At 37.4% G+C, this 12,081-nt stretch overlaps 1 protein-coding gene across 1 annotated transcript; it reads right to left on the bottom strand.

The window, feature by feature from the left end:
• Window positions 1–4,498: 4,498 nt before the first annotated feature.
• Window positions 4,499–6,181, bottom strand: LOC103952028 (putative protein TPRXL). The gene is made up of 2 exons (XM_009363558.3): window positions 5,885–6,181; window positions 4,499–5,204 (listed from the first exon to the last, which is right to left on the bottom strand). The coding sequence occupies exons 1-2, from the start codon at window positions 6,107–6,109 to the stop codon at window positions 4,680–4,682; spliced, it is 750 nt and encodes a 249-aa protein (XP_009361833.2). The 5' UTR covers window positions 6,110–6,181; the 3' UTR covers window positions 4,499–4,679.
• Between the last annotated feature and the right edge of the window lie 5,900 nt (window positions 6,182–12,081).

The following is a 12,081-nucleotide window of genomic DNA, read 5'->3' as shown; positions in this document are numbered from 1 at the left end:
TGTCTGGGTTATTCAGTTTAGGAGTAGAGATGCACTTGGGCAGTTACCGTTCACTGAAAACAATTACTGTTCACTGAAAACAATTACTGTTCATTGAAAACAATTACTGTTCATTTAAAGGGATTGAGTTGCTTATTGCCCATAGAGACCTTACTACACTGAAAGTGCTCTGAAACATATATGATATACATACACATATACATACATGTAGATGAGGATTATTTGGATAAATATAAGAAGCTAGAGAGGACACAGTCAGGAAGAGGAGGGTGTGTATTTAATAGGGCATGAATGCTAGCATGAGCAAGTATAGGTCTAACCTGAATTTGTACATCTTGAGTCTCTTTCCCCTTAATTTATTTTGGGAGTAGTTTTCTCTGCCATTATTTCCTTTCTGGATTAAAATCAGTAGTATCAAATTAAGAAGGGGCGCCATAGTAGGTGAGAAACTAATGCTACTTTGCTTTCAAAACAATAAAATTAATAAATAAATATAAATTGCCACGTTCTAAAAGCGGGCACGTAACAATGCCACACTCTATTAGTAATGCAATACTATAATGTTAAAATCCAACACTATAGCACTACATTCCTAATAGAATGTAAGGCTATTGGAGGGGAATAAAATAATTTATTTTTAAGTAGTACGGAAGCAGAAATCATTATGGTAAAACGAAGAGTAAAAGGCAACTGAATTTGGATAAAATTTTTACATAGGAAAAAAACTTCACAATCTACAACAAAACCAAGGAGTTTAAGGTAATTATCATACTAAACCAACTCTTTAGTACGATTTGGAAAGTACAAAGCGCTAAGTTTGGCTACACAAGATTCCTTCAAGACGGTAAGGGAATCAAGCATATGTACGAGCCAAAAACCTATGGAAAGTCAATGAGCAACTAAGAAGTTGACAAGTAACAACAACGCTTGTCCCGACTTTAGTCTAGATCGTCTATTTGTAGGTGCACCAGTCCTGTAATAAAGTAGGTAGGGGTGAGCATCACAAACGTTCATCGCTCCCCCCTCAAGGAACAAAAGCTTTGTTTAGTTTTGAAAATAGATTGTATACTCACACAATTTCCTTTTTAAAAGAAAAAAGGATCCCAATAAATCGCTACATGCCTGATGACCAGTCCAATAACCAACTACCCCTTTACCTGGACCAACTCCAAATGAACATACTTATGGTAAGGTGTAGCGAGAGTATCCTTAATGCTCTACCCTTAGATATCCTAGTACCTCTCTTAGAAAGGTAGTTGTACTAATCCATTTGTAGTCGAAACCCAAGGCGATCGCTATGCCCCCTTCACTCTTAAGCCATCACTTTAATTTGTAGCATAAAACAACATGCATATCATGATATAAAACAAAACCATTTTTCCTCATGGTTCTATCACAACAAAATCTATGCAGCTTTCATAGACATTCGTATATTTACATATACATACATTCACAAAAATTCCATAACAAAGATAAGTGAGGATCCTCCTACCTGATCTCCAAACTAAGCAAACGATATTCCTCACCAATACCTCGATTCCAAAGCTAAAACGAAGATCCACGTCACTACTGCAATAGCTTGACTTCAAGTACTTGAGCAAGCTCCTTGATCACGATGTACTTCTTCCAATCTCTTTTCGATTCTAAACTCTATATAACTATATTTATGTATGCATATAGACGTCAATCTCTACGTAAACTAATGCATGCATTGCATGCCATCCTATTCTCATTCAAGTGCTTATCTTGGTTTTGAAGATAAATGACAATGAGCTTCTTCTATTTATACCAGTAGGAGGCGGTTAGTAAACTTAATAACCAAGTAAAAATACTAATAAAATATAGAAACTTAAGACCGGTTCTTATCCTAATGGCAATGAGGTGTCAATTACATGGAATAACCAAAAGACACGTCCACGTATGTAGCTTCTCACAAATGGCCATCTCCTGCTTAAATTTCATGAGTCACATACACACATGTCCTTTGTAAGCAAATCCAAAGCCATCTCCTCTTTGTCTTCTCCACTTGGCTAAGCTATAAAGCTTAATTAGTCATGTAATTGTAAGCATGAAATCACTTATAGCTTGCAACATACATAACGGCTAACATGGTTGAAATGTAGTAAACATCTACAATACACTCTAATATCTCCAAATAATATTATAAAAATATGGGATCTCACATAAATAAAAGATGGTGTTCTTCCTATTAAAGGTCAAAAACATGTGTTAATATTGTGGAGGGATTTTTCAGTGTCAGGAACACATTATGGTATACTAAGTGTAATAATACAATTGGTTCGAAACTTGAAGAAAGAAAAAATTCCAACCAATTAGATTATAACATTTTGTAACTTGATGTAGCAAGCCATGTTCTCGGCACACTGAAACATTTCTCAATATTGTGGTGCACTTCAAATTTTGGTTGGGAATTTGGTGTTGTGTGTTTAATTAGTTGGAATGCCCGGGAACTTATTGTGATGATGTCAAACTCAACAAGGAACCTTAAAACTCATTACATTCCTTACAATTTAGATAGAAACAGAAAACAAAACACAAATTATGCCTTTTATTTTGTTGAAATACACATAGTTGCCCCCACAAAGATAATATGATAATGAATAAGAGCTCGTTTGGATGTGCTTTTAAAATCACTAAAAACGTTTTTGGTGAAGATGTTTTTGGAACCAATCCTTGGTAAGAATGCAAGTAAATTCTGGAAAAACACTTAAAGTGCTTCCTGGAAGAATCACATAACTGGTGCTTCTTGCATAAAGCACCCTAAGTTCTTTTAGAACCAAAAAACATTTTCTCCAAAAGCGCTTTCAATTATTTTAAAAGCACATCCAGACGAGTTCTAAATCAGTTTGATTGTAAGACACTTGTAGCTTAAATAATTATGAGCATTTATCTCTACATTTGAGGGTTTGTGTTCAAATCTCCACTCTCCAAGTATTTGATAAAGAATAATCAACGTGCTCATTTTGCAGTATGAATATATGTACTTAGTATGAAGAACCAGCAGATTTCATAGCCGATGTTTTGCTTGATGATGGGTGTAAATGTTTAATTTATCTATATTAGTGCGTGGCACTCTTTTTCATAGATTATACTAAAAGCCACACAAAGTTTTAACGAGACGACACATACACCGTATCCTCTCGTACGGGAGAAAAACTAACATGAAATATGTTCATTGTCATCGTGATGTTCCAATCTAATGGTACAGTGTTATGTGAAATTTTTCTACACATAACATTGTATTACTAGATCGTAAAGTTAGAATTTCGATGAACCTATCTTAGATAAGTTGCACTGTGTGTGGGCATTTTTTCATCAATCCATATGGTACTCATTTTCGGAACCAGATTCCCTTCGAATCCAATAAAACTGAACATGCTGAGCAGGCGATTCGGACCGTTGAAATTTGATCAAACGGCTACAAACAGGGGGCCCTCTAAAAATTATAATAATTGTAAACGTTGGATCAAATTTCAACGGACTGAATCGTCTGCTCAGCAGGCTCAATATATATGAATCCGAAGGGATCCGGTTCCCTCATTTTTCAATTAAAAAAGAAAATTGTAAAGTTAGGGTAGGCGGAAGTAAGTAGAAATTTTCTTGTGGCGGTGGCAACTGTAAAGCAACCTCACTAAAGGTTCATTAAATCAGATTTTAATTCTTCTAAAATTAAAGTGCATTTACTGCAGCTGATTATGACATTATGTAATGGCACTGATCTTCTAATGTAGGTGCTTCAGAATCAGGTTTTAGATTTGTAGGTTGATGCTTGAATTAGAATCCATTTCCTAGATAACATGGCATATGAAAACGGATATCCACTTGCAGTCGTGGTCAAGTTGGTTAAAACAATGTGCCCGACTCTTTGCGTTGAAATTCGAATTCTCTCTTGATTTAAATATATTAAAATATCGTTCGAATAAATGAAGAACATAAATTTGCTTTTCTTTGCTAACAGAAGATATGCTAAAATCTATTAAAATTGCTGCCAAGTTTTGCAATTTAAGCTAAAATCTATTAAAATTGCTAAAACTCTTCCTCTTTTTGGCAAACCACTGTGATCCAACAGCCATGCATATATAGTAGCATGCTGCCAATAACTTGCCCTAGAAGCAACAACATTAATACAGAAACCAAATTTCATATTAGCCCTGTTTACAAAATTAGGGCAGGATTCAAAGAACCTCAGCAAACTAATACATTGAATTCAAAGAACACGACGAATGGTTGGTTTGCTTCGCTCTCTGCACCCGACTTCAAATCTTCTTTCTTGTGGTTTATATGAATTTAATGTAAATTATTTATCGTCTGCTAAAAAAAAATTTCAATAATATTGACACACACTGACCGGAGTCGAGGAATGGTGGTCATCACCTCTCTCTCTCGTCTCCATTTTTTGGGTGTCGTCGGCCAACACGCTTTGACTCCGGTCAGGGTGTATCAAATATACAAGCAAATCAAAATTTGGAAAAACTAATGAAGGCATAAACTGATAGAAGTCTTGGAAAATTATGCTAGAAAAAACAACCAACCTTTTGAATGTACATATACTCTTCTATAGGAACTAAGAGATGTAATTCTTCAAAGAAAAAAGACTAGTTGTAGAATATCATGTACAAAAATCATATGAAGCATGATGAACAAGTCTTCTCTTCCTCTCAATTTGATCTGTTGAGATCGATCCGAGGTTTCTTCACCGTAGGCAGCGGAACAACCGAATTGCACCTAGGACATTTAGGGTTATTTCTCATTATCAACACATAAGATAGGCAACCAGGACACCCTGCTGCAAATGGCGATGCAAATTGCTTGTCCTCACTGTCCTCCTCCTGAGTTTCTTTGATGGATGACGACGACGAGGAGTAAGTTGGCGAAGATGACTTCAACATGGACGAAGATCGCCTCTTGATCGGTTGCTTCTCTGCCCGTTCGAGGGCGGATTTTACCTTGTCCAGAGTGCATAGGCCCTGGTTACTGCATGAGGGTGGTGGTGATGATGAAACCAGTTTCAAATCAAGGTTAGTGCTGGTATCATCAAAGAGATTTAGTGGGATTTTCGACGACGGCGATGGAGGGAAGTTCAAATCTTGCATCTTTGGAACTGTTGGATTGGTTTGGTTGTTTTGATATGAGATTGAATGTGAATTTTCGGCACTGCACCTTTGAAGATACACTTTCCCTGACTGCAAACAATCAATATAATATATATTAAGTACAGAAATAAATAATAATAAAAAGGTGAGTTGAATATTTACAATTAATCAATTTATTGACATAAAGATATAGATTTTAAAGAATTTACAGTGGGATTAGAACTTGCAGAGCATTGAAGAACATCATCAAAATAATCAATTAAATACAGAAGTATATCCTCATGATATTAATCACACCCTTTAATATTCATTAAAACTATGGAAAGATTGTAAATTTAATAAACACCAAAAGGCTCTGTGCAACTGCAGAGGAAATTATATGCCAATAATGAAAAGAGAAAATACTGTTGTATTGGATTTTATAAGGAAGAACAAAAAAAAAAATGTTAAATTGCAGAAAGTTACAAACAACTTTCTCAGCAACCAAACAGACATTTCCAAATCAATGAATTAAGCAAAAGAAAACACATTATCGCATACAGACAATATCAGTTAAACTCGTAAAAGAAACAGAATTGAATGTCATGAAACCAGAATTCAAAGCAATCTGATCGAAAACAAGAACACAACAATACAAAACCACATCAAAATCAAGCTCCCAAGCCTTATCCACCAAGAAATGTAAACAATTTTCGCGGACAAATTATGGAACACACTGTTTGATTAATTCTCGAGAAACAAACATGACCCAGATGAGGAAATTGACCAACCTTCAAGTCCAAGCGCTTTTCCCAGCCATTGGGGACCTGTAAGTCGAGGTCCAGTTCCTGGGAGTCGTTGGGAAGCGTGGAAGGAGACGACCCACTACCACCAAGCAAGTCTCTTGTAATCAGAGCCGTTGATTTCTCACCACTAGAACCGCTCCCAACGCTCAGATGCTGATCGTCACTGTACCCACTTAGAACCCGAAACAGAGAGCTCACCTCAGCAGCCATTACTGGGGTTTCACAGAGCTTTTTTTTTAAAACTGAGGGAGAGAAGAAGAGGGGGGCTTTGGGATTATATACAGCCCAACTATATCTGGTAGTAAATATAGCCCGTTATGTAATATTTAAAAATAAATTGAAAATACATTTTATGTTATTTCTTGATTGCTAATTTTATTAGCTATTATTAATATTAGTTTGCATTTGAATTAAGGTACTAATAAATCTAATTGAATTTGATTAATTGCTTCATTTAATGTTTGGGATATTAATGGATGGGTTGTGGGAGGGGTGGGAGGAGAATTCAAGAAAAGGAGGCACCTAAAGTTATGGTAGCATTAAATGCTTTTGGAAAACTAAATTTTTAGAGGTTTGTTTGAGATTGGTTAAGAAGTATTTCTGTTTATAAACACTTGTGATAGAAGTGCTTTTATTAAAAGCACATTGAAAATTTTATAGGAAATTCTAATGCATTAAGAAAAAGGCCTTGGAAGTTCTTGAAAAAAAAGTACTTGGACGTGCTTTCTGAAAAAGCACTTGAAGATGCATGATGAAGCATCTGATATGTGCTTCTTCCATAAGCGTTTCTATGACCTAAAGTTGCTAAGCAAACGGGAGGGAAGGATATAATTCCGAACTCCTAACTTTTTATGCCAAACGCCAACTGATGGTCATTGACAACCGAGACATCACAATTGATACTGAGAGCGCTGAATTTAGGAGCATACAATAAAGAACTCTTGCCAACGCTATTTGCAATTTCCAGGACGTTCATAGGGTGACAGAGATCTGATCAAAACCTTTGTCACTTAACTGTGATTTGCGAGACAAGTCTACGGGCTGGTTTGGTATTGCTGTGCTTTGAAAAAAAGCTGCTTCTGCTGTGCTGTGAGAATAAGCAGCTGTGAAATAAAGCCGCAGAGTGTTTGGTAAACTTTTTTGTAAAAGTGCTTTTGAAAAAAAAAAGCAGTATTAAAGTGTTGGGTAAACTTTTATGCAAAACAGATGTGAAAAAAAGCCGGTTTTTCAAAGCTGGGTTTTGCAGCTTCTTGTTTTTGGCTTTTTTTCACCCAAAACTGTGAAAAAAAGCTGAAGCTGAGTGTTTACCAAACACAAAAACAGCTCCCAGCTTTTTTTGATAGCAGCTTTTTTCAGAATCACCTCAGTACCAAACCAGGTCACATTTTGCCTTGTGTTTAGCTTTCTTTTCGAATGAGGATCCTCTCTTGATCCTTTTTATGAGGATTTCGGAAATCCTTCAATCATATTATATTATCGTATATCGTGTGATCAGAAATCATTTCTTTCTTTTCGTTTGATGAAAACTGGCCGCACTGAACATATGTAATTGAATAATATCTGGAATCCTCACAAAGAAAATCCGAAAAGGATCCTCATTCTTCCTTTTCGTTTGACTCTGACAACTTGAATTAATTCGCAACGGTTGAAATTATGTAGATCAAAGTAAATGGTACGATATTTGTAAGACTTTCAGATTGCACTCACAGTACAAGATTGAATTGAATGATCACAATTTGGCTAGGCACAGTAAGATATCGATCTCATTGCAACCATATGTCATCCTCATCATTCATGTGACGCAAGCCTAAGACCGCCTTAATCTAATAGAGCCTTTGCTTACTTCCAATCAAAGAAACCACGAATTGATATTGAAAGAAATGAGGATGAGAAGAAACGAGCATGAGATAAACAACTCCATGTGGTTACCCATACCTGAATTTTTAGGCATGCTTTACCCAAAACCAATGTGAGACCCATTTGATTTTTCAGCATTTGTTGTTAGTAACAATGATATGACATGAATGAAAATGATGTCATTCCTTTTAAATCCATTCTTTTGAAATAAATATACAACTAGATCAAAGGTTAGTTTGTGTTTGCAAGTGATCATTTACCACAATAGTGGAAAGATGTTGAACCATTACATGACAGCGTGAATTCAAACTCCATCAGTGGTTCATCTAACTGATAATCTAATAAAATTTATAGTTTGACAAAAAAAAAAAAAAAAAAATAGTTTGTGTTTTGTATTCATGTTAAGATTTGTGTTTGTGCATGTATTTGACGTATTGTTGAATTTTTTTTTTCGACAGTGAAACGATAGCGGTTTATTAGAACGTTAACAAAAGGTAAAATCTTCAAAGATGGCATACTGGATTAAATCTGATGGGCGCTCAAATGCTAATAACAGTTCATAACTTTTATATCATATTATATATATTGTTATTATATTACTACTATTCTTCTGGATGGAGAAGTCGCACAAGTATTAAAGATGAAGTATACAGTTTTCGATGCCAACATTAATATGGGAAGCCCCTTGAGATGACCAAACCATGACAATATTTATATGCCTACACAAAAAAGGAAAAATAAACTCAAACAGATAAGAAGAGGGGAATGACTTCTATGGCACAGCAACACCATTAGAATTAATAAAATAAAAATATGGGCAAGCTTTTGTCATATGTCTTTCTTTCATTTATATAAAATATCACATGACAATGTATTCATGCCGTATAAGATATTCTCAAAATAAGAGAACGAAAAATAATAAACATCTTTTTGGTGTGTGGGTAAACGTCCAAACTTAATGGCTTTTATAATTGCTTTAGGGCAACATTCAGTGGTCAAATTCGGTGCCTCCTCTGAGAATATATTGCTATATTCTTTTCTCTTTTTTGAAAAAACGAAGATATATTAATATTCCAATAGATGTTACATCAAATCTTGGATAAGGAGATCCCTGAATAAGGTCAGGAGGATCCTCAAACCAAACTACCTCATTGCCAATTGAAATAGCAAACTGAGCTAATCTATGGGCTATCCCATTACAGGTTCGAGGGACATGCACAAACAGAGTGGGATGGAGTGCAGCCGCAACCTGTCACTAGAGTACATATTGATCACAGCCATAGCCTTAGTAGAATCTTTCTCTACTACAACCTGATGTACCCCCAAGCGTTGTGCAAGCCGAAGTCCCTCCGTCACTGCTAATAATTCGATATGTAGCACTGAGCCAATCCCCTCTCTCCTCGAAGCCCCTACCGCAACAAACCGCCCATTCGAGTCCCGAATTACCACTCCCACACCACCCACATCATTTGCCAACCGTGTAGCACCATCCACATTAATCTTCACCCATCCCTCCTGAGGCAACAACCATTTAGTTTGCAACGGCTTTTTAGGGAGCCTTGGCTTGGAGTTGGCCATCTGGAAGGACTGGTGCCAACTAAGAACACGTTGAACCACCTCCATTGGCTGCCCCTACTTTCCTTCCCAAACCTTGGCATTTTTCTCCTGCCACACCGAAATCATACAAAAAAATGTCAAAGTCAACTTCGCGTTGGTCCACCAACGAGACCAATCATTACTTTATTGAATTGTCCCGCACGCTCACCAAATGCAGCCTAAGAGGAGATGTAAAGCAAACTGCCCGTGCAAAGCTACACTTTTGGAGCACATGACCCTCTATTTCAGGAACTCCGTTACACAGCGCACACCCTACCTCCAATGACACACCTTTCTTAGCAAGATTGATTTTAGTAGGGATAATACTTTGACTAGCCTTCCAAACAATGACTTTCACCTTCGGAGGTATTTTGCCTTCCAAACAAATTTCCAAAGCTTCGTATATGAATTTCCACCAGAATTTGAGGTAGAAGCACTAAGAGTGGGAGATTGCACGAGCTTCCGAGCAACGTTATAACCACTTTTAACCGTGTAGAGACCCAGATTGTGAAAATGCCAAATCAGACTGTTCGTCAGCAAACGAAAGCTAATAGGCATGGACCGTATCATACTCACATCTTCCTCTAAAAATAAAGCTGACAACACATCGAACCTCCAAGACAACGTTACTAGATCAATTAACTCCTTCACCTTCATACGCTCTTGGGAGCTTAGAGCAACTGATAGGACCTTAAAAGTATTCAGTATTCGGATCCACCTATCCTTCCAGACGTTAATCGACTCGCCATTGCCAACTACCCACCTGGACCCTCCCACCACCACCTCGCGTGCCTTCATAATACTACTCTAACATAATGAGCTATATGATGGGGTGAACGCCTCCAAGAAAGATGACCAAGGATAATACTATTGGAAGAAAGCATGGGTGTATGTATGGTACATTGACTGTCATAGTTGTCATAGTGGTGACAGTTGTTGATTGTCCTCACCTTTAGTTGTAGTTAAAGCATAAATCAAGGAAGTGTTTTTCCATGTTTTCTGCTTTACTTTTCCATGTTTTCTGCTTTGCTTTTCCTTTCTTTCTGCTTTGCTTTTCCTTGTTTTCGGCTTCTGTTTCTTTTCCTTTCTTCCGCTCATTTATATGAGATTTCCTTGTACTTGGTTTTACATAATACAAAACATAGACATTCAAAATTCAATATGGTATCAGAGCAGTGACCCTAACCGGCCTGTCTCTGTGGTGTTCTCTTGAGAGATTTGTGAGCTTCTTATTCTTCAATCATGGCTGAAGAAAGCTTAGTAAATTTGGAAGGAGACGGCTTTCATGCTACTCCACCATCACCACACTCAGATATTGATATCAACCCAAATCAACGTCTTAGTTCTGTCTTGCTAAATGAGTTTAACTATCTTCCATGGGAGAGAGCAGTTTCTCTTGCTCTGGGAGGACGATCAAAGCTTGGTTATGTTAATGGTGCTATTCCAATGCCTGAGACTACCTCACCGGAGTATGATGCTTGGCTATGCAAAGACCAGTTGGTCATGTCGTGGCTACTCAATTCCATGGATCGTAAGATTGCAGAAATTTTTAGCTATGCTGAATCCTCCATGACTCTTTGGAAAAATCTCAAGGAAATGTATGGAAATCAGAACAATGCGGCTAGAGTGTTTCAGTTAAAGAAGGACATTGCTGGTTTGCAACAGGAAGGGAAGCCATTTGTGCAACATCTTGGAAAGCTGACCACTATGTGGAACGAGCTGAATGTGTATCGACCACACACCATCGACGCTGCTGTGCTAACTAAAAGAGCCGAGGAAGACAAAATATTCCAACTCCTAGCAAGCCTGAGCCCTGAATTCGAAGATCTTCGAAGCCATATCCTCATGAATCCCGACCTGCCTTCTTTTTCAAGTGTGTGTGCCACAATTCAAAGAGAAGAGGTTCGAAGGAAAGTCATGACCTTGGACATGAAGGCAAATATACCAGAAGCTAGGGCTTACTTCTCTAACCAAAAACTTGGTGAGGAGAGAGGCTACAAGGGAAAGAAAACTGGCTTAAAATGTAGCCATTGTGATGCTGGTGGGCACTCAAGAGACCGATGCTGGATTCTTCATCCAGAGTTAAAACCAAAGTTTCCTAGGGATAACAAAGGTGTCTCGAAAGGCTCGTACAACCCTTCTTACAAGGCAAATCATGTTGCCACAACTTCTTCTGATGGAGCACTGAAGTTCACCACTAATCCAGCTGCACTGATCAACGAGTTTGCTATGTTTCTTCACAAGAAACAAGGTCTTGGAGATAGTGAAGGACCACTAAATCAGTGTGACAACAATCAAACTGCACTACTAGGACAGTTTGCTGGCTTCCTGGCTGGAAATGAAGGCGTGGTACAAAGGGACATCCCAGGTATCTTACACTCCTTCTCAACTGCTCTCAACATTGGTAATGTGCATGATTATTGGATTATAGATTCTGGAGCCACTGATCATATGACTAACAAGTCTACAAACTTGCATAAATTTGAAAAATTTTCTATTCCATCTCAAGTGTCAGTTGCCAATGGAAAAAATGCTATGGTTGTGGGAAAAGGAAAAATACATTTGATCTCAAGTGATGTCGAGTCTGAGGCTCTTTATGTTCCCTCATTCCCTTTTCAACTTTTATCTGTTAGCAAGATCACAAACTCATTAAATTGTCTTGCCATTTTCTCTCCCAAAAATGTGATCTTTCAGGATGTAGTCACCAAGAAGACGATTGGTGAAGGATT

The sequence above is a fragment of a genome, unplaced genomic scaffold (assembly GCF_019419815.1).
Source record: "Pyrus x bretschneideri cultivar Hongxiangsu unplaced genomic scaffold, Pyrus_bretschneideri_v1 Contig50, whole genome shotgun sequence".
NCBI classification, from domain to species: Eukaryota; Viridiplantae; Streptophyta; class Magnoliopsida; order Rosales; family Rosaceae; genus Pyrus; species Pyrus x bretschneideri.
This window is presented reverse-complemented; position numbering and strand designations above follow the sequence as displayed.

Coding starts and splice junctions, on each gene's coding strand:
- LOC103952028 (XM_009363558.3), bottom strand. CDS start 6,109: ATGGCTGCTGAGGTGAGCTCTCTGTTTCGGGTTCTAAGTGGGTACAGT. Junction 5,205..5,884: donor AAAAGCGCTTGGACTTGAAG/GTTGGTCAATTT, acceptor GATTGTTTGCAG/TCAGGGAAAGTGTATCTTCA.